General features: G+C 37.1%; 1 protein-coding gene across 8 annotated transcripts in view; it reads left to right on the top strand.

The window, feature by feature from the left end:
* Window positions 1-24,038, top strand: part of CDKAL1 (CDKAL1 threonylcarbamoyladenosine tRNA methylthiotransferase) — a 662,780-nt gene that overhangs the window by 368,270 nt on the left and 270,472 nt on the right. For all 8 annotated transcript variants that reach the window (XM_077886100.1, XM_077886099.1, XM_077886094.1 and 5 more), the window contains one exon: window positions 21,443-21,609. In XM_077886100.1, the coding sequence (XP_077742226.1) occupies window positions 21,443-21,609 (167 nt within the window). The remainder of the gene's footprint in view (window positions 1-21,442; window positions 21,610-24,038) is intronic.

Below are 24,038 nucleotides of genomic sequence, written 5' to 3'. Positions count from 1 at the left end.
GTAGCAGGCATAGCATGGGCTGATTCACTATTTTTATTTTTAATTTTTGCTGGCAGACACCAACCCTGAAGTTCTGCCCCTATTTCCACCTCAGAGGTCAGTGGCAGGTGTTCTCCCCCACTGGTAGACAGACCATGGAAGGCCCCTGCACATCATCCAAGAACCAATTCATGTCATTGTTTACTCTTCAGACTTCAAGAATATAAGGAAAAAGGGCTTAGATTTGACATGTTTTTTTTTTCAGAGTGCCAGTTCCTGGTTTATGATTTTAGTACTTGTTTAAATACTATGAAACTGTATTTTCTTTTTTCCTTTTAATTTTGACTCATCATCATAAAGTTGATTTAGAAGAAAATTTCTATATCGAGTTAATTTGGATTTTCTAAATCAAAAGTGCAAGTGATTTCTGGACTTCTTTCTTGACAAAAAGTGCCTAGAAAAGCTGCATTAAAACAACAAATCTAATTTTTAAAACACTTAATGAGTTAAAAAGCAGAGTCAAACCAAACTAATGAAAGCTATTTAGGAGAAGTCAGTTGAAGTGGTTTTAAGCATTTATTTCATTGCTTTTTTAACTCCTTGACTGTTAACACTATAAATGTGAATCTGAGAAAAATTAACTTGTTTTTGAACTCTATAAAAAGTATTTTTTTCTTTTAATTAACTTTATTGTTTTTAAAGCCCTGTATCAAGCTCTATTTCTGTGCTTGGGTAGTTCCCATTTGCAAATAGGGCAATTTCTGCATATAGGTCTGAACAGGCTATGCCACAATTATCCTTTTTATTGTAACTTTACTGTCAAAGAAGTAGTTTTCTTCTCCAAATGGAAATTCCAGAGTAACTCAAATGTCTTAGTAAACATATTGTCATTTCCAATTTCCAAAGGCAATGGCCCCTGGTCCAGCAACCAAAACCTGTGTTGAGACCTGAAATGGGTCCATATCCCCTCATTACTGGGGTACCTCACATAATAATAACAGTTGCTAGAATTTGTTGTTCACTCTGTGCCTGGTGAATGGGAATTATTCTGTTTGGATTATCTCATTTAATCTTTATATCAACCCTGTGAGGTGTGTGTATAATTTTCTTCATCTCACCATTGAGGAAATCTAAGCTCCAACACATGTAGTTAATTAACTTACCCAAGGCTACCTAGCTAGTAAACAGTAGAGCTGGAATTCTAACCCAGGCTGACTCTAAAGCTTACTGTAACATGAGTCACTGTGCTATACCAATACAAGGGATATATATTTATTGAGATATATGTAATGCTTCTCTAGTTATAACTCATTTTTTTTTAATTTTATTTATTTATGATAGTCACACAGAGAGAGAGAGAGAGAGGCAGAGACACAGGCAGAGGGAGAAGCAGGCTCCATGCACCGGGAGCCCGACGTGGGATTCGATCCCGGGTCTCCAGGATCGCGCCCTGGGCCAAAGGCAGGCGCCAAACCGCTGCGCCACCCAGGGATCCCATAACTCATTTTTTAAAAAAGATTTATCAGAGAGAGAGAGAAAGCAGGAAGAGGCGGAGGGGGAAAGAATCTCAAGCAGACCCACTCCTGAGCATGGAGCTCCACGATATCATGACCAAGAGCCAGATGCTCAAGATCTGAGCCACCCAGGTGTCTCCCCCACAACCCCTCTCCCCCGACCCGTTAAAGCTCATTTCGAAGCCACTTTAGCTTTAACTACTGCGTACAGCTTCATTTGAAGTTCACAAATAAAGGAGTAAAAATTCAGAGTCTTCTGGGGATTGATTTTACAGTATAGATTGTCTCCATGTATTTAATAGTCATCTCAAACATTGAGTTCTTTCTCCGTGCTTCAGTATTCACATTAACCATAGAATCTTCTCTCACTGTGTCATGTATGTAGCTCTTCCATTTCTGTGCTTCTTGCAACTGTTATTGAATGCATGGGAACACACAGACCATTTGCAGGTTCTTTTTAAGAATCTAGAGCCTGGGTCACCGGGGGGCCTAATCCATTGAGCGTCCAGCTCCTGATTTCCGTTCAGGTCATAATCCTCCGGGTCCTGAGATTGAGCCCCGCATTAGCTTCTGAGCTCAGTGCAGATTCCCCCCACTTGCATGTTCTGTCTCTCAAATAAGTAAATAAAAGCTTTTTTAAAAATCTGTAGCTTGTACTCCTTTTGGGGATTAATAATTGGGAAGTATGAAATCATAGCGTGAGTGTCAACTAAATTCAAGGAGGGAGTTTTAAAAGTCTTGTGAAGGTGTGAAATCTTTTTTTTTCTTTTTTAAGATTGTGTAACTAAATATATTTACGTTGTTGCTATATACTCTTATGAGCCCTAGCCTCGAATTTCTCTAAGTGTGGTATCAGGATCGCCAGGGTACATAGTCTTGGACATCTCAGACATCTCAGACCTACTTCATTAGAATCTTGCCCACCCTTCTTCCTTGAATTTTTAACATGCCTTTGGGGATTCTTAAACACAGTAATATTAGAGACCTATTTTCTTGTCAATTTTGTTTGTATTTAAGCAGAAGCTGAAGAACCTCTGGTTTGGGTGAAAATGAAATTGCAGAGGGATTCTTGGTGCCTTGTGAGCCCTAAAGGAAGCCTCCATAGATTGTAAATTGAGTTGATGAAACACCATCCTTAACAAATGAGAGTTTTTCAGTGGCTCTAAGTAGAATGAGGCTGGATTCCCCTAACTCCAAATTCCAATCTTGAGGACTCTCACTTCTTTGAGAACCTAATTTCCCTACCAATACTAAAAATGTTCCCTTAAAAATGATGGGAGAGTATTTTTACTTAATTCCAAAGAGACCACTTCTTCTGATGAATTCTTGTGATCTTTTTAGGAGCTCCTCTTAGGGGAACCCAGCCAACAGTGTTAACTTTTATTATATATACACTTGCTATGAGCCAGACCCTCTACTAGATATTTTTTGTGTTACTGGATTCAAATTATTATTGAATTTAACAGTTATGTGAAAGGGTTATTATTTATCCTCAGGTCAACTTGCCCAAAGACATTGAGTCAGAGGAGGGAGGAATCAAACCTTTGTTGGCTGAATTCAAAACTGTATAAATGGAAGACCATGCTTCCCACACTAAATCACAAAAAAAAAAAAAAAAAAACCCATCCCGTGAAGCTACCATCTTTCCAAACTTATAATTAGCAGAGTAGCACTGATTGAAAGGACTTTCTTCATCTATACTGAAAGAGGGTCTTCTCCTTTCTGCACTTACATATTGACCTTACCCAGGAGAATATAGTACCATTTGCCTTGGGGCAATAAGATAATTGTTTGGTCTTTCCTTCTGGCTCTTAGAGGATTAGAATAAACAAAGGTGATGTTTATGTCAACAATATTATTTAGCCAAAAGGTGACACTGTCAGTGTGAAGGAACCTTGATGCTAGTTGACTCTAAGAAAGTGATGAGATATTTATGAACTAAAACTGGAGACTCAAAATTAAGAATGCCTCTGTAACTGTAACTTTAGCACATTCGCCTGAATGTTATAATGTATTCACTGTAAAGTCTAGAAGCCTTATAAATATATGACTGGCAGTTGCCTCAGGCAGAAATCTTTTACTGATGCAATGAGATAAAAGTAATTAAGCTACATGTAGACTGATGGGTAATTAAATCCATGTGAAGCATTTTGTAACTAATTGCTATGTTCTAATCACAGATTGCTTTCTATTTGTCAAGGTAAGTGTATATAATTACACAGACCTTATTTTCTTTAATCTGAAATCATCCCAGTTGGGTGAATATTTTTAAGCACTCTGAGTCTTAGAATATTTGGTACATTTCTTGCAAAAAGGTAATTTGCATATTTTATAATTTGAGGGCCTTTTATAGTAAAATAGCTTTTAGTGTCACAGCAATTCTGTGGTCAGTAACAATTTCTACAATCTAGATTCATTGTTCAATTTTTAATATATTTTTTTTAAATAGTAAGGCCAGTTTGTTATTTACTGAATGCCAGTAATGTTCAGGGCATTATATGTACTGTGGTACTAATCACAGTATTTTGAAAAGACCAAGGATCAATAAATGGATTTAAAATAGATTATTTCAAATGACTCTGGTAAAAGAAATAAGTAGCTTTGGGGGTGGGAGAGTCTCTGTATGGGAAAGCAGCACGGGCTGATAGGACTGTAAACTACTCGGCACATCATAGCACAGGTATCATGAGGCCATTCCTGAAATCAGGCCTGAAGGGGATTTCATCTCTTGTGAGAATTTTGGATGTAGACACCTACTCAAACTTTGTCGTTGTTTTAATACAAGTTGCCTTTGCTGCTGCATGACACTAGACAATGTGCTTATGGGACACAGGACCTGTGTCTTAATCATCCTCGTATTCTAGGTATGGTGCCTGGCAAATGGATCTCACTCGGTTAACATTTGTAGAATTATTATGAGTACTGTACTGGCCGAGAGGAAATCCATAATCATTTTCTACCTTCTCTACTTGAATAGATCTTTAAGGTATAAAGTCATTGCATTAAAAAAAAAAAAAACCTGTATTTAATTCACTTTTTATATGTACTTTTTTATTAGATTAACTGTATAACATCTTTTTTTTTTTGCTAATGACTTTTAATAGCCTTGTGATTTGTAATGAATATTCTTTACCTTTAGTCTTCTCTAAGTGATAACTATTATGAGAAGTATGGTTTCCTAAGGCTACATTATATTAGTTGGTTTGTTTGTTTTTACATTATATTTGTTAGAGAGCCAGACCCTTTCCCCCCTAGTTCATCCTTCTATCTTTCCTCCAGCTGTTAAAGCTGTCCTATATGGTTTGCATACTCCTGTATGAAATCTTTAAGCTGTGCACCAGACCTTCTTCCTTACCCTCTAACCTGGAAGAGCTTGTTGGCAACCTGCCAGTGATTTGTCTTTTTCAGCTACAAATGCCATGTTGATTACTTTATACCACTGTACCTCATCACATAGTTTCTTTTTGCATTAGTGCATGTATATGTCTCACAATAAATACAGGTGTAATATGTCTTATCTTCGTTTCGTCTGAGTTTCATACCTCAAGAGTATAGAATATTCTTTGCCATTGCTAAGGCTTTTCATATATAGGCTTTTGTCTTGGTAACCAATTCTTTGCCTAAATGTTCTTCCTTTTTAACTTTTACTTTGAAATATAGACTTATGAGTGTTGCAGATCAGTACAGAGAGTTAGCATTTACCCTCATCCACTGTGCTCAAATGTGAATTTTCTTCCATGACCCTCGTACAGTGATCAATACCAGGAGACTAACATTGATAAAGTACTGCTATGTAATCTGCAGATGCTATTCAAATGTTACCCCATTGTCCCACTAAATTCCTTTTTCTTGTCCAGCATCCAGTTGAAGACCATCTGATGTGTAGTTATACTATGTCCCCTAGTCTCGCAGCCTGCCATCTGGGTCTACCTTGTCCTTCTTGGTCTTTCATAGCACTGATATTTTTGAACGGTGTGTACTAGCCATTTATTTTACAGAACCTCTCTCAATTTGAGTTTGTGTGATACTTTTGCATGATTAAATTCAGATTATGTATTTTTGGCAAGAGTACCACTTGAACTGATGATGTTGGGCACTCTTCAGGTCATCCAAGTACATCATGTTGAGATGCCTCATTACAGGTGGGGTTCATTTTTATCACTCAGTTAAGATGATGTCTGTCACATTTCTCCCCTATGAAGTTCATTATTTTTCTCAGTAAGTACCTTACAGAGATAAACTTCAAGACTATGTATGCAGTTTCCTTAGTTTCTCTTCAACTAATGCCAACCAACTTTAACATGCATTCTTGCCTCCAATGATTATTGCTGTGTTGTTTGCCAAATGGTGACTTTCCTATCTTTCCTCTTATATTTAGTAATTGGAATTATATTATCAGGAAGATCTATGCTTTTTCCTTTATTTATTTATGTAAGTGTGGACTCATAGATATTTATTCTGTGCTTCAAATTCTATTACTATCATTATTTATATTATTGCTCAAATTGTCCCAGATTGGCCATTTGGCAGTGTCTCAGACAGAGTGCTCTGTTGCAGGAGATACATCAGTGAACAAAACAGATGAAAATCTGTCTTATTGTAGCTTTCATTCTAGTTGGCAGTGAGGGGGAGAGACAATATACAATAAACATAATTAGAAATAAATTATATAGTATGTTAGAACGAGATACGTCTCTCCTTTTTTCCTTTTGCCTGCTCTGCCTTCCTGCTATATTCACTGAGAAATTTTCTCTGCATGGATACTGTTGGACATCTTTAAAATAAATAGTGAATGAAAGAGACACTCTCAGGAACCTCACCTTCATCCATAACCAGCTGAAGTCACATGAAGTAACACAAAAGAATGAGGGAATTTCCAACTGAGAATAATTTCTTTTTCACAAGAGTTTTGTAGAATATTTAAATGAACTCAGGTTTGAAGTATAAAAATGGTGTTTCCTGGAAGAGGTTGTCAAACTTGGTAGAGGTAAATTAAAGCATTTAAAAAACTTAACCAATATCCTTTAAAAAATAACAATAATTTTGCTGTAATGGGCTGAATTTGAGCCAGTGCAATTACCGCAAGTACTCTGTTTTCTTTTTAAATCATTTCTCCCTGGTTAGACAATACCACAGTAAGATGTTGTGGGAATAGAGGGAAATGTGGAGAGTTTCCTTGTAACGGTTTCATGGAAGGCTACTGGAGTGTAGTAAATATTAGCTTTTATTAAGTTGGTATGAGTGATTTGGTGATGATATTAACAGTTTTCCTCAGAGGAAAGAGTTGTGTAAATCAGACTTGGAAATTACAAGCTTTTCAAAAGTTTCCTATTCAATTCAGTCCTGATTAACAATAGATGAGTCACATATCTTACCCATTTTCTTCATTTGTTTTTCTCTAAAGTTATAAGATAAATAATGGTTTACAATTGGAGGCAATTTGTAGATCTTTGAATGTATCATGATTGGGAATGCTATATGCAGTAAAAACTACATTATTGAATATACATTTTGGTGGTGAGAATTAAAGATTCAAGTTTTTTGTGTGTTAATTTTTGAAGTAGGCTCCACACTGAGTGTGGAGCCCAGTGAGGGGCTTGAACTCAGGATCCTGAGATCAAGATGTGAGCTGAGATCAGGAGTCAGACAATTAACTAACAGACTTGCCCAGGCACCCCTAAGTATAGTTTTAAATAGACTAATGATCTTGGTATTGGTCTTAATATTGTGAACTATATAAAATGTACGAGTCAAAGATGACTTTAACATAATAACACAAAATGGTAGAATTGAGAGCTTAATGGCATATTTTATTTATTAATTCTAATATTTGGAGTTTTCATAAAATACAGCAACACAATCAAGGAGATAGAAACAAGCATAAGTAAATGAAATATAAAATATATAACGTATAACATTTTATATCTATCAGGTATTCAACTGAAGAATTTTTAGTTTCTCTTGATTATTTAGAAGAAAGTATAATTTATTAATAAAGTTCATATTCTTTCATTTCTGCATTGTAGACAATTCTATTGTCTATATAACAGTGCTGTCCAATCAAAATGTAATGTGAGCCATGTATATAATTTAAAGCTTTCTAGTAGCCATGTTAGAAAGGTGAATTTAGAAGATACTTTAATTAATCCAGTGTATGCATATGCAATTATTTCAACTTATAATGAATATTAAAATTCTTTATATTTACATTCCTTTTTCACAGAATCTTCAGCATTTGTATACATACAGCAAGAGTCAGTCTGGACTAATTATATTTTGAGCTCTCAATAGCCACAGTTGGCTGATGGCTACCATAGTAGATAGTGCAGGCTTATACTCTGAATGCATCTCATTATGTTATTTATGCATTGTTTTGGTTTTCTTCAGTCATTTCTTATTTCTAACGCTACAAAGCTTTCTTTCTTTTGAGATTTTAGTTGGTACTTGTCACGTTGCCATAATTATAGTCAAAGTTGTATAGAGGTTGTCTTTCAGTCACTTAATTGGCATAAAAAATATTACATTCAAGTTGCTTCCTTGGAAGTTAAGAGATTAATTCTTATCCATGTTCTGCTACTAGTTATTATATAACTTTGGGCAAGTCCACTTCATCTTTCTGATCTTCAGAGTCTTTGTTTATAAAGTGAAATTGATAGTCTTGCATTTTCTAACTAGACAACTATGATTTTTACAATTATCTTTGTTTGTTATTCAAATACATTGATTAATTATCCTACTATGTATTGTGCTAGGCATAGTATCCAAAACAGAAAAGATCTAGTGGGATCTGTTTTTAGTGAATTATGGTGAGTGGCCAGTTGATAGATAATGAAGAGAAAAAGTGACCTTAATTCACTCTCAAGTATAGAATTATTAAAGTCTTAATATCATACCTGGATACAAATTGGAGAGCCCTGAATGGAATAACTGGGGCAAGGGAAAACGATGAGGTCATTGGAGCTATTGGTTTGTTGTTCTCAGTGTCACCAAACAACTGTATTTTATTTTTCTTTGAAAAGTGGAATTACTGATGGTAAGAAATTAACATTGTTTTACCCCCTGTGTGGTAGTTATTTTTAAATGGCATTCACATTTTTCCCTTTGGCTATAGGAGAGTTAACATTCTATTTTTAAATACTGAATATTAGCTGTCTAGATTAGCCTCACATAGCAGAATTTAATAAAGGTCATTGCACTTAATTATGCTTATAGAACTACTTAAATTAAAAAGCCTTGACTTCACTGGTTGATTTGGCTTCTTTCAAGTGTTTTATGAAATAGAGAAAGGTGGACTTTACTAATATTTATTGAATCACAGGGACTATTACTTGTCATTCACATTTTAAAGTATTAAACATTTCCAAAATAGAGAAAAATAACATAATTAGTTAGAAGTTGAGACAGTTAAAAAATTACTAGCTGTAGCAAATTTTAACATTTTATCATACTCAATTCAGACTTTTAAAAAAATAATTAAAGATAATATTGAAGCCTCCTGTGTGTATCTTTCCATGATTCCATCAATAGTTCATTATAATTCCCATCAGTTTTTCTTTCTTCTTTTCCTATCTTCTTCTGGATTGAGTATTGTGATCCCATTTTATCTCCACTAATGCCTTGTAAGATACACCTCTGACTGATTGTGGGTTGCTCAAGGGTTCAAATATACATATTTAACTTATCACAGTCAACCTTTAAATAATATGACGTTCTCATTTAGAGCATAAGAGCCGTATAATAATTGTATACTTCTGTTTCTTCCTTCCATTTTTTTGTATTATTGTCTCTTTTTTTTTTTTTGCATATAGACTCAACAATATATTTTTGCTTTAAACAGTCAAATATATTTTGAACTGATAAAAAGTGAGAAAAATAGCTTTTATGTATACTCTCAGATTTACCAGTTTCTGGTACTGTTCTTTCCTTTGTGTATGTTCCGGTGCTTCTCTTTCCATCTGGAATTGTTTCTTTTCTGCTTAAAGATCTTTTTTTTCTTTTTTTTTTTTCTGGGTGCCTGGGTAGCTCAGTGGTTGAGCGTCTGCCTTTGGCTCAGGTCGTGATCCTGGGGTCTGGGGATCGAGTCCTGCATCAGGCTCTTAGTGAGGAGCCTGCCTCTTCCTCTGTGTATCTGCCTCTCTCTCTCTCTCCCTCTCCCCGCCGCCCCTGTCTCTCATGAATAAATAAACAAAATCTTTAAAAAAAAAAAAAAAAAAGATTTTTTTTTCTTACTCTTTAGACTAATGGTCTGCTGGCAATGAATTCTCTCAACTTTATTTGTCTGCATCTTTATTTTGCCCTCATACTAACAGGTATTTTTAAATTTTCATTAAACACAAAATACTAGGGCAGTTTTTCAGTGTTTTGAGGCTATCTCTCCATCACATTCTGGTTTGCACAGTTGCTGACAAGAAGTTTTATTGTCATGTATTTGTGCCTGTGCCTCTGCATGTCTTCCTTACCTCCTTCACTCCCAATAGCTTTTATATTTTTCTCTTCATTACTCTTTTTTTAAAAAAAGCAATTTGTTTATAATACACTAGTGTGCTTTTCTTTATTTTTCTGAAGTTGATTGAGCTACTTGAATTTGTGGTCTATACTTTTACACAAATTTAGAAATCATCCAGCCATTATTTCAGGGAATCTATTTATGCGTGTGTTACTTGGTTTGGTGGTGGTCTGCTCTGTTCATTCTTATTCTCTGTTCTTTCTCTCGCTTCATTTTGGATAGTTTATGTCACTAGGTCTTCAACTTAATCTCTAGAAGTTTCAATAGGGTCTTTTTCTAATACCTTCTATTTCTTTTCTCATCATATTCATATTTTCTGAGTACATGGACCACATTTACAACAGCTTTTTTAGTGTCCTTGTCTGCTAATTTCATCATTTCTGTCATTCATGACTCTTCCTATTGATTGGTGTTTCTCCTGATTATAGTCAGTGTTTCCTTTCCTGTCTGCATGTCTGATAATTTTTGTTTGGATGCTAGGCATTTTATTTGTATTTTTTTTAAAAAAAATATTTATTTATTCATGAGAGACACAGAGAGAGGCAGAGATGCAGGCAGAGGGAGAAGCAGACTCCATGCAGGGAGCCCAATGTGGGACCCGATCCTGGGTCTCCAGGATCACGCCCTGGGCCGAAGGCAGCACCAAACCGCTGCGCCACCTGGGCTGCCCTGCTAGGCATTTTAAATTTCATGTTGTTAAACATTGGATTTTGTTTTCCTTTAAAGGGTTTTGGACTTTGTTCTTTCATGGAGTTAAGTTACGTGAAATTATGTTGATCTTTTGAGGCTTTCTTTTAAGGTCTGTTAGTATAGGTCTAGAGCAGGTTTTAGTTTAACCAAATTTTTCTCAAACATTAAGGCAAATAGCCTTTTAAGGACTCCATCCAGTCAGATGTGTACTCTAAGATCTTTCTGTTGGCTTATAGGAACACAAATCATCCTTGGTCCTGCATGACTTCTAGTACTTGTGTGGCCTACTGCTTTGCTGTGATTCTTTCCCCGGCCTTGGGATTTAGTTTCCTCTTGTGGATGTCCAGATAATACTCAGACACACTAACTTCAGGGAAGCCCTCTGCTGATCTTTGGAGCTCCATCTCTGTGCAACTCTTTCGTCTGTAATATTTAAACCTGTGTACAACTGTAGCTTTCTGAGTTTCAGTCTCTTTTCAGCTAGCAAGATCACTGGACTCTGTTTGCTTTTCCCTTTTCTGCACCGTGGCCTAGAAAAATGCCTTCAGGAAATAGGATGGGTAATCATAGGACTCACCTTGTTAGCTTCTTTCAAAAATCACAGTCCTGCACTGCCTGTTATTACTTGTCTGATGATTCTTATTTCATACACATTGTCAAATTTCCTAGCTGTTTATAGTATTGTGGCAGTTCCTGTAACAGTTAATCCTTCACATATAGAAATAGTCCTCACTGTATTTCCTTTTAATAAAAAAAATTGTGTTGTCATCAGGATGACCAGAGTCCACAATTTATTCCAGGTATTATACATTCCTCCAGTGAAATACCCATTGGTAGAAATAATTTTGACTAACATAGCTTGGTCAAGTTATAGAGATGGTTATTGATATATATGCTATTTTACTATAATAGATGATAAAATCACCATTTATTAAATGTTTGTAGTGCTTTCTTAATAGAAATTCTAAATTAAAGAGGTAGCTGATCATTTTAAATCTTTGATATGTGGGGTATCTATCAGACCTTCCTATTCTGATGGTTCTTTTTTCCTTAAGACACAACTACCAGCATGCCTGTAGAACTTCCAAATGTTTAAATATTTTTTTTTGTCTTAGAGTTGGACCTTATTCTTTTATTATATAGGAACAGTGATCACCACCCCACCCCTACCCCATTTTTTACTTTTTATTCACCAGGAAAAAAAAAAATTCAGATCTCAATTACATCAAACCTAGAAATGTAGAAACCTACATCACATTTAAACACAAGAATATTTTAACCCACTTTTTGGTCAGTTGCCAAAGTGTAGTAGCTAAAAAGAGCCAAACTGACCTGAATTATGCTATTTATCAGTATAATTACTTGGTGTGTGGGTAATCGATTCTTGAGGGTGAGCCTATTTTTTTTTTAATGAAGGAAAAATTCATTTTTCCTTTACTTTTTCCTGCCTCGTAAGAAAGGATTGTATTTTATGTATTCTTATTTGTCCTTCCTTCTGAAATTGTAGTAATGGTTCAAACTCTGAAGACTGTCTAAGTTTGTGGCAAATGTTGTTTGGTGGATGTCAACTTAAATGTTGTGGAATGAGAAGCTGGGGACTCCTTAGTAATATATAGGCCCTGTAGAAGGGAGAAAAACAAGAGAAGAAATAAAAGACTGGCACTACCTCCTTTCCCTCTGGGTGCTACCAACTAAATGGCATAAATATGTTACTGGTCTCAGACTCCTTTTACTTGTTTCTATTTAATTTTGTGAGTCTGATTTCAGGCATTTTGGTCCAGTATAATAAATTTTCCCTCCAAAAAAAGAGTGAGAATTTCTTTTAGCCAGACTGGACATTGACATTATCTGTTACTCCTTTTCCTGTTTCTTCTTATATACCAAGTATAGTGAATTTGAGAATTCTGAAATGGCACCGAATATTCATGAGCTTAAACACGAAAATATCTTAAAACATGGAGTTATTGAGAGCTTTCACTAGCAAGTATAATATACAACTTGCATATTCATTGCCTATGACAGTGAATAGGTTATCAACATGTAATGTTTGTTCCTTTAGCTCTGCTCTATGATCTTAAACCTCTTAACAACTTACACCACCACTGGCTCCCATCTTATAATTCTTTTTCACCACAAATACCTCTCTTCCACCACTTCACCCCACCCATACTGACCTCCTTGTGGTTGCTTGGGAACAATAAACATGCTGATGCTGGATCTTATATTCCCTCTGCTGCAAGCATTCTTCCTTCAGCTGAATGCACATGGTGTACTTACTGCCTTGGTTCATTCAGGTTTCATGTCATCCTAAGTCTTCCTCGACTACTTCTTGTCAAAAACAACAGCGTCCTGACCCAACCACTTTATCACTCATTCTTTATCCTACTTTTAAACATTTTAAAGCACTTACTTACACCTGATAAAATATTATTCATCTTTTATTTTATTGTATCTCTCATGTGAACAAATTTCATTAAGATCTTACGGGATCCCTGGGTGGCGCAGCGGTTTAGCGCCTGCCTTTGGCCCAGGGCACAGTCCTGGAGACCCGGGATTGAGTCCCACGTCGGGCTCCCAGTACATGGAGCCTGCTTCTCCCTCTGCCTGTGTCTCTGTCTCTGTCTCTGTCTCTCTCTCTCTCTGTGACTATCATAAATAAATAAAAAAAAATTAAAAAAAAAAAAGATCTTACACAGTTGGGCACCTGGGTGGCTCAGTGGTTGAGCATCTACCCTCGGCTCAGGTCATGATCCTGGGGTCTTGAGATCAAGGACTCCCCACAGGGAGCCTGCCTCCCTCTGCCTTTGTCTCTGCTGCTTTCTGCACATCTGTCATGAATAAATAAATAAAATATTTTTTTAAAAAAACAAGATCTTATACAATGTCCAGCACATTATACTACCCAACAAATACTTGCTAGATGAAGATTGAGCAATGAATAAATGAATGGACAGTGTTTTATTTGTATTAGGACACCTAAACTATCAACCTAGTATACCTCCAAAATGAATATAAGAATGTGATAGAAAATAGAAAGCTATATCTGCTGTTTAAGTACCTGAAATTACTCATTTATAAGTTTGATATCCAAAGTCCAATTTCCCCAATGATAACTACAGAATTTCAGGTCCTGTTTGTATAGGTGAACTACAGAATTTCAGGTCTGTGGTGGTGTTCACATTTGAGAAAGACCTTTAGGACCATAAAATATCAGTTCTAAAAATATTCTGTCCTTTTAAAATTTAAGTTTTGGGGACGCCTGGGTGGCTCAGCAGTTGAGCGTCTCCCTTCGGCTCAGGGCTCAATCCTGGGATCTGGCATCAAGTCCCGCATCGAACTCCCTGTAGGAAGCCTGCTTCTCCCTCTGCTGGTCTCTGCCTCACTCTGTGTGTGTGTGTCTCATGAATAAATAAATCTTTTAAAAATAAATAAATAAGTAAAATTTAAGTTCTGTTTGTCCTTCGTTCTGTGGATTCATTCACCCAAATAATGCAAAATGGTTTGCTTCACACTCTAACCCATTCCTTAACTAGGTCTTGGAATCTAGAGGAATTTTTACCCATCACCACTATCAGTTGATACTAATTCCTTTCTGAGCACAAGATACTGTGTTGTAGGCATCATGTTCTTCTTTTCCTCTTCCTACTTCCTTTTATATCTGTGTTGTTGGGACATCTTGGTGTTTTAAAGACCGTATTATAACCTCTCTCCTTGTATCCCTCTAAAATACCATTCATCGACACTGATGTCTGTATCCTCTCTAGGAGTATTAGAAAAGCCCATATATGGGATAAAACACACTGTTTTATGGATTTTATAGGATTAAGAGGATAAACTTAATCTGCCTCATTGAGGCTTATTGCTGATTTTGGAGGCTAGGGAGTCAGATGCCTGGTTTTCTGTAAGTGTGTCATCCTTTTGTGGTGTTTAGTTTGTTTTTAACTTTCCATTATTTCCAGATTCTTGTAGGAGTATGAAAATAAACGGTATTCTTTCTGATTATGACCTTTCAAAAGAAATAAACAGGTTGCTTTTGCTTAGTGACAACACAATCAATTTATGTCAACAACTTCTTTTCTGTGTAGCACTGCAAATACTCTGTTAACTCTTCCTATTAAAGCAATAAAAAAGATAATTTTAAAATTTAATTGATCTATCTGAACTTACCTGTAAGTGGAAAATCGTACTTTTTTTTTTTTAATAAATTTTTATTTATTTATGATAGTCACACGCACAGAGAGAGAGAGAGAGACAGAGACACAGGCAGAGGGAGAAGCAGGCTCCATGCAGGGAGCCCGACATGGGAGTCGATCCAGGGTCTCCAGGATCACGCCCTGGGCCAAAGGCAGGCGCCAAACCACTGCGCCACCCAGGGATCCCGGAAAATCGTACTTTTAAGTAAAAAAGAAAAAAAGAAAAAAACAAAAAAACAAAAACAGTTTGTATTCACTTGCTGTGCTGTCCAGCTATCACTATAGATAATAGGCAAGACAGCTAATCTTCTGTAAAGTTTAAGAGGCCATGCAACACACTTGGCCACATTCAAGCTGCATTTCCGTATTGTCTAAAGGAAATTTAATTTGGTATTTCCTCACTGCCTAATACAGAACCTAGTGTACTCCTGTGCACACACCCTATGTACTATGTATGTAGATGGAACCAGAATTTATTGAGTGTTTCCTATGTGCTATATGCAATGTAGTAGGTCCTAGGCATATATATATTAGCAAGGTTTTGTCAGGCACCTCTGCCGGTTGATGCCTACGTCCTATCAGAGGAAAGAAACAAACCACTAAGTATATAATGCACTGTGATACAAAATTTTGCACAAGATGCTTGGGAGCACAGGAGAACATCTGAATTAGTTTGAGTGGTCAAGAAAATTTCCCATAAGATTATATTCATTATGCAAAGACGAGTGGAAGACATTTTAGAAAGAGGGAACAGCATATGCTAAAGCACAGAAGCCTGAGCTGCAGGACTTGTACAAAGAAATACAAGTAATTCAGTTTTTTGGTTTTTTTTTTTTTTAATGAACAAACTTTTAATATAGTTCAGCTATGTAAAATACTGTACACTGTAAAAGGTCTAGAAAACTAGACCTTCAAGCCATTCTTTTTTTTTAAGATTTTATTTATTCATGAGAAACGCAGAGAGAGAGAGAGAGAGAGAGAGGCAGAGAAGCAGGCAGAGAGAGAAGCAGGCTCCATGCTGGGAGCCCGACGTGGGACTCGGGACTCGATCCTGGGTCTCCAGGAACACGCCCTGGGCTGAAGGCAGGCCCTAAACCACTGAGCCACCCAGGCTGCCCTCAAATCATGTTTTGAAAAAGCCATTAAGCTTAATTGAAAACCCAAGTGTAGAGTACAAAACAGCAGCAAGGGCCATGGTGATCCCACAGCATCTAGCTCCCAAGTCCTTCATGCAGGGCTATAGCCATAGTCAGTGGAGATGTCACACTGATGTGTTGTGTGGACACAGGCATGTCCAACCCAGGGATGGGGGTGCTGCATTGGGTCCCGTTGTCACCGGGGGATCCTTGAACTGGAACTGGAATACAGTGAGAGTGTTGTCCAATGTTGGCTTTGCCAAGAGTAGTGATTGTATTGTGATTATGAGGGAGAATGTTCTTGGTCTTAGAAGGTACATGCTGACATATACAGATCTGAAGTGCCACACTGTCTGCAACTAATTTTCAAGGAAAAACCAAACAAACAAACAAAAAATCATATGTGTTTGTCCATTTGGAGAGAGAGCAAGCAAAAGGGTGGGGAAAGAGAGAGAGCTCACAAATGTGGCAAAATTTTGTTGGGGAGTCTGAGTGAAGAAGGTATGGGCATTAGGTGTACAACTCTGGAAACTTTTTTGTAAATGAAACATTGTTCAAAGTAAAAAGAGAAAAAAAAAAACACCTTCATGTCTCTGATAACTGTTGTTAGCTCCCAAAAGTAGTATAAACAATGATATAGTTGAAGAATTAGGTAATTAATACTTGTCTTTGATGGTGGCCTATTAATTGGATCTTTTATTAGTGGTGCATATCGTTATTCTATGAAGAATAGCCATGGTTGGTCCTGTTATGATGGTATCCTTAATAATATTGTCATTTCAGGTTTTTTTTTTAAGTTGGAAAAAGTTTTTTATAAAACTCTTGAGCATCCAATGATAGGATTAGAAGGGCCCAAAGAAGTTATATTGTCTCACTATTAAGTGGATAGACTAATTAGATGGAGAGCTATGTATATTATTACTTAAAAACATCACCATTGAAGAAGTTTCTATGACTCTTCAAATGCCTAATCAGAGGGTCATATTTATTTGTGAATTTTCTAAGTTTTTTTTTTAAAAAAAAAAGAACCCATAAAAATCTAATTAATATTCCCTTGTCACCCTTAAAAGAGAGCATCAGGAATGAAAAGCAGAGAATTGAATGCATATTAAATAAAAACAATATAATGCATGTTTAATTCATATTCCTTATTGGCCTTTGAGGGAAATGGAGATTGAATGCCAGAATTGGGGAAGGAAGAGGGGCTAGGCCCCAGAGAAGGAAGGGAAGACAAGGCTAATGATGGGGAAACAAGACAGCAGGAGAAGGGGAGAATAAGCACGTTCTGAGGAAGAAAGACCTAGCAGATTTTGAGATGCCTTTTTTTTTTTTTAATTCTATGTCACAAATAAAGATTTTCTGGCTGTCTGGTGCTCCTTAACTTCCGATCCCATATAATCATTGTTTACAGTTTCCCTGTTTTTGTAATCCTCACTTCTAGAGACTCTACTCCCAGTGGAAACAGTGAAACACCTTAGTATGGTAGAAATTTTCCAAATGGTAAAAAGCAAGTCTGCTGGAGGGGAAAAAAAAAAAAAAAATCCCTTCTCTGATTAGCTGAAGTCAGTTTTCACCCACATGCTCCGTTTATTACAGTGAAGCCCCCACATAGGACAAGTTACAGTGAGTCATGATCTTTTGAAATTGAGTTTTGGCAAAGTTTGATTTTTCAAAAAGGGATTTTCTTTGTTGTGGGACTCTTTTATTTGAGGATATTATCTTTCTTTTATTGTTAACCTTTTATGTCTCCTCCTTTTTCTGTCCTCTGTCATCTCAGATTACTATGGAGCAGAGATCTGAATCCAGCTGTGGATGTGGTTCTGTTTCAGGGGGAAAAGCACTGTGTGTTTCAGCTTTAGGCTGATCCATAATTACTTGGATAAAATGGTAATGGGGTCTAATAACCAAACTTTTCAAAGGATTTTTCCCTGGCAAGGTGCATTTCATTTCTTCCTAGTGTTTGTTCTTCTTTTCACCGGAACGAATAACAGCAAAAGGATGAGAGATGATCTGATGAACCTAATGCTCATTAGGAAAGGCAACTGGAACAATTTCAGGAACACGAACAAAAACTCAGTTGGATGAACAGTTATAGGAAAAAGTAAAAATCTCTCCTCGAATGCTTATAAAAAACTAATTTCTGCCTCCCACTTTCCCACCTCCTGCCTTTTTTTTTTTTTTTTTTTTTTTTTTGCAGCCCTGGGAGTTTTTACTGGGCATTCACTCCTCTTATCTCCACTCTTCCTGCCGGCGTCTCTTTTTTATTTACGTGCATTTGTTTTCCTGACACATTTTCATCAACGTCCGCGTTAGAGTGCAGACTGGGCCTATCTCATGTTGGCTGACATCATCCTTACTTGGAGCCAACCCCGCTCTCCTGACTCTCATTCTGGTTTCCAAGGTTGTGTTCCCCAGTACCCACCCCCTCTGCCTCTGCACTCCTGCTAGGGACGTCTGTGCAGTTCCCAGGCTGTCTGCTAATGTCCCCCTTGCCAGTGCCTGGATGACAGCCAGAGTTAGCTCCCAGAAGCTTAATGATGAATCCATGTCTGTCATGAGCTGGAATTGATGCAGGGCACATAGTAGGTAGGGGCTTAATAAATGTTTGATAGACCAATAAAGAAATGAATGTGCAAAGGAATATAGCTCATAACTGAAGTCCTTAAGGAATGAAGCTGTTTAGGCAAACCCTTCTGTCCATAAGTATCGCCAATTAAGTGTGCAGCTAGAAGCATGCCCGGGTCTCCATTAGTGATCACAGACTGGAGCATTCACTTTCCCTCGTGAATTCATATGCAAGCTGACCTGATAGGAACTGCTTGCACAGCCAATAATCACAAGACTTCCCGGAGAAAAGGATGTCAGGACAGGGTTTCTGCGTTTAGCTTCACCTTTATTAGGAAATGGCTTTCTCTATCCTGATGATTGGAAGGCTCAGAACTCCGTAGAATTCTGGAAATAGAACGCTGCAAAAATCTGACTTTCTCACGTTGATGAAGAGCATCATCAGCTTTGACAAATTCTGGATTGAATTGGCAAGGCACAATTCTCCGAAAGTCCAGGGATTTTCACATTTTGCGCATATTCTCTCATTTCATTGTGTTTTAAGCCAGGTTGCTATTATACAGAGCATTTTAGCGGCCTTGATCTTGGAGACATCAAGACCATTATTCCTGTTGTTGCTGATTTAGTGTTACAGCTGCTTCCTCTTTATGTGATTTAATTTGAAGTTTCAGCCCACCAGGGGGCTATTGGTCCCCACCTATGCAGCTTTAAGAGCTGGCTGCTGTTTTCTGCATGGATGTTATTTCCATTCCTATTCATAGTGATTTTTTTCCCCTTTCTATATTCATCGAGCAACAGCAAGGCACTGTTCCAGGAACTCGTTCTCTCTACATAAGGCGTAACATGGAACCATTTGGATGGAAAAATTATAAATTAAAATTATTCTGTTCATTTTAAAATATTCATATTGTGTTGCTCAAGTGCCAGTAACTGGAAAATCATGGATAATGTCCTGTTTTTATAACCTCTTTCAGAGTGTTTTAAAATCTGTATATGTTGTTACTTAGCCATCTCCTTTCCTGGAATGGATTTTGTGATAAGATTAAAAACAAACCAAAAAAATAAAATAAAATAAAAGTTGTAGGAGTCCAGTGTCTGATGGCATATGTAATATTAAAATAAAGATGATACCACTAATTGCCACCCTTCTTTTTAAAATAGAAAAATATTTACTCCATGTACAGAGAATATTTATACATCTGTCAGACTAAAAGGTAACCTATGAACATGGCAGACTGTTTCTTTTGACAAGAAAAGTTTTTATTAAATGATTAAAACTAAGCAAATGTTTATTGGTTTCTGGAACTACATATTTAATTTAAATAAGGAAAACCCATACATTCATAGCACTACTGATTTGCAAATGCTGAAAACATCTCCAACTTTTTAAATAGAGCTAGGTTTTTTTAATACCTCCTGTTCTCTCTGCTAAGTTATTGATTTTTTAATTTCAGAAAACTAAAATTTTATTTCTATCCTTGTATTTTCTGTGTTGTGTCGGTGTGTGTGAGGAGGTGCAGGTCTCAGAAAGATAGACAAATAGGGTAAAGTGAAGCATGTTGTTACATGGTTTGGCTGGTATTTGGTAAAGTAAATATATCTCTTATTCTAGAGGAAATAATAGTTATTGGAAATCTCAACTTCATGTACATTTTTCCCCCCTCTGTGGAATGCATCAGAGTGAGGATCCTTACTTTTCCTGCTTCTCTTTTCTATAAGTTTTTAAGTTTATATTCACATAAAAGCCATGTGTTTTATTTGTTGTCTCTCTTGGCTAGGAATATTTAAATGTATTTTTAAAATTCTTCTCTTCCATCAACTAAAGACAATTTAAAATTTGAAGACTCTTTCAAGAAATGTATACTTTTGGGTCAGGCTGTCATCTTTGTGGGCCTTGCGAGTGTGCTGACGTTCTGCTGAAGCAACAAATCACTTTTTTAGCATGAACAAATTTCACAGGGCTGTTTGATTGTTGGTCTTAGCTTTGTGTGAATCATTTGGCCTTTTAAAATAAGCTAATCCTTTAATCGAATATGCTTTCAGAAAGGTTCTGAAAACCTGGGTGGCTCTTGCTAACTCTGTTTTATTCAGTTCAGTTAAATGGTACTAGGTTATTCAGAAGTATTTCTTTTTGATTTTTGGAAGGATGTTATTGCAGGCCATAATATTTGAAGTCAGGATTCTTTATAACAATAACAACAAAACATACATACATTCTCCTGAAGTCTGATTGATGGAAAATAGGATGCAAGCTGTCAGTAAACAGGTTCTTTGACACAAATACTTAGTTTATACAGCAACTGACTTCTGTGAACGCAGCAGTACAGAGCACTCTATTCTTAATTGAATAAAGAAAACAAATTAGAATAGTTACTGCAGGAGAAATGGGTGCCTCATAATTAATAATTTGCAAGTTTAACCTTAACTACACTTGACATTTTTCTTTGGATTGGTGACAGACTGATTAGTGAGTTAACTCCTGATAGTCCCTATTCTGCAGAGTGACTGTTCCAAGGCTTGTGGTGCTTCATAAAATCGGTATTCATTGTGATGGGATTGTAGCTTTAGTCCTGATCAAAGTGCTGTGGAGGAAGCATGGTTGAACTGATTGGCTGTGAATGTTAATCACTCCATAGGACGCACTGATAATTTACAGCATTGTTGTAACTCTCTGGTGTTCATGAAATGAACTTAATAACCCAGTGCCACCATGGGATAAGCTGCTTTTTCTCTGCAATTGAATACCCAGACTGCCTGCATAATGGTGTTGAGTAATACTGCATTAAAAAGAGTGAGCAGCTGTATGATGAAGGAAACAGCTCTGCAACAGATTTGTTAATTATCTCCTTTGATTCACAGAGGGTGTTTGTGAGATATGGTTGACCAGTGAAGACACAGGGGCTTATGGCAGAGACATTGGCACCAATCTCCCTGCACTGCTGTGGAAACTGGTTGAAGTGATTCCTGAGGGAGCAATGCTAAGGCTTGGCATGACAAATCCACCCTATATTTTAGAGCATCTGGAGGTAAGGAAAAAAGCACCCCATTTCCCTGCTGACACAGATGTGAACCAATCCAGACAATGTGGCAGCCTCAGCATCATCACATGGTTATATTTAAAACTTACTTACTTACTTACTTACTTACTTACTTACTTATTTATTTATTTATTTATTTATTTATTTATTTATTTATTTTTGGTGGTCCCACGTTACCAAGAATTAGTGGAGAATTTCAAATCATCTTCTTTGTCAGTCTGCACATCTTGTTTTTGCTTGCACTCCATTAATTAATGTTGCTTGGATTTTTCAGCACTTGCCATCTTGTCACAGTTCTTTGTTTCTTCTTTGCAGCACCTTAGACTCCCATTGCATAAATTTGCCTCGATTCCTCCACTTAGGACCCTGGTCTAGTCTAGTTCACGTGTGCCAAGACATTGCATTAATTTTGCAACCATACGTGAGCATGTTAACTGCTGTTAGCCCTGTCAGTGAGGATATTGGGCTGCAAGTTTGAGGATGTTTCACACCTCCTCCCTTTGTCTGGGGATAGTTAGGGGCAAAATGAGATCCCGGAGAGACAGAACTTGGTATTCTTTTCCTTGATTCTCTTGTGGTCACTGTGAAAACAAAGGGGTTGTGGTGATGGGAGATGCCTGGTCTTATTTGTATTCCTTCCCCAGGTCAGCTGCCTCCCCTCAAGGGGCTTACCATGAAACAAGAAAAACAGACACACGTACCAGTGTGATGTGATGACACATGCCACAGTGAATATAAGCAAGAAATCCAGACAGGCGAGCAACCATTTAAATGAAAAAAATGCATGCTGGGATCCATGACTCCTATTTGAGGAATAAAATAATTACATTGGACCTGTAGTCATGGATAAGAAATCTAATAACTGCTGTTGGAAAACCATGTGCAAAGTATAGAAATAAGTTGCTTATGTTTATATCAGTTATGTTCTTTGTAGTCAGTTTGTGCAGGAAAAAAAATTCCAAAATCTAAAAGCGAGTATAGTTGCTAAAATTTAGCGCGCAAATCCCATGAATCATCAACAATGCAAAGATTGTTTCTGCTAATTTGATCAGAAGCCTGTACTTGGAGTTGGGCAGAAAAGCCTCCCTACCATCAGCGATGTATTTTAGAAATTATGAAAACAGATTTGGTAGCAATCTGATTGGTAATTATAAATATACAGTGAAGAGATTGAGCAATTTCAGTTTTCACAGATTCCTTGCCAGATCTTTTTAGTAAAGATCTATGATTGATGAGTTAACTTTGGTACTTTGGACAGTGTGGGACAGTTAAGATTTGCCTTAAAAATAAGTTGCAGGTATGTCTGTTTATACATAATCCTTTGACCCAACACTTGAAAATAGCAAGTGTAAAAATAAAATATTCTAAGAGCTCTAGTAGTTTTCTGCATTTGAAGTAAATGCACAAGGTATGCACCAGGCGATATGCTAGATACGTGGTTTGAAAAAACCTCATTGAGGATCAAGGAAGCCATAATAGCTAGAATCAGCACAGCTCAAGGTAGGGGGTGAACATAAGGGGGAAAATCATCATAGGCTCTGAGATGACTGAATAAAGTACCTCTTGGAATAAATTCAGCACTTCAATTAATTGCAAGGTTGCAGAAACGCATGCTACGTTTATCGCAGATCCTACTGCTCAGTATCTAAAGTAGTTGACCTCCAAGTAGATACTCCAGGAAAGCTTCTAAAAATCAACAGAAGTTGCTAAACATAGCTTTACAGTTTACCTGGAAAAACACCAGGTGTTTGGTTCTCAGATTGTGGTTGGAGTGATAACAAGTTCTTACTGTCATGATGTTATCCTTCAACAATTCTTGCCATCAGATAATCTGTAATGGTGGCCTTCCCTCCTCCACTGTGGTCTTTTACAAGGCAGGGACCTTATCCTATCCATATCTGGATGGACCCTACCCAATGGTAGTTCCATAACTGAGGGAATAAAGAATGAAAAAAGGAAGGGCCTTCTTCAAAAAATAAATTATACAGCCCACTCAATAACCGTGAACTTTTAAGTCTTAAGAGTCTGGTCAGAAGAGGCCAAAGAAGACGACAGAGTAAATGAACTGCAGGGGTGAGAGTTTGCCCCAAAGAAAGCCACTCAGTCCCCTGCACTTGATAAGTGGGGAGCAATCCAGGCCTGCTGTACCACACCAGGGGAGAAGGCAATCCAAAGGAAGACAGAGCAAATGAAACAGGCAGACAGCTGTGTGCAAAAGTAAAAGACTCGCGCCATCAGATGGTAGGAGTTTGCAAAGTCTTCCTTTGACGCTTTGGCAAGACCTTTACACCTTGGCCTTGGCAGTTCTTTTCCTCCTCTGAGTGGAAGAGCCCAGAGCTTACAGTGTTCCCCAAACACATCAGTCATCTTGTCACAGGAAAGGGAACTGAGCTGCAGAGGCTCCCCTGGCTCCCCAG

The sequence above is a fragment of the Canis aureus genome, chromosome 37 (assembly GCF_053574225.1).
Source record: "Canis aureus isolate CA01 chromosome 37, VMU_Caureus_v.1.0, whole genome shotgun sequence".
Lineage (NCBI taxonomy): Eukaryota > Metazoa > Chordata > Mammalia > Carnivora > Canidae > Canis > Canis aureus.
This window is presented reverse-complemented; position numbering and strand designations above follow the sequence as displayed.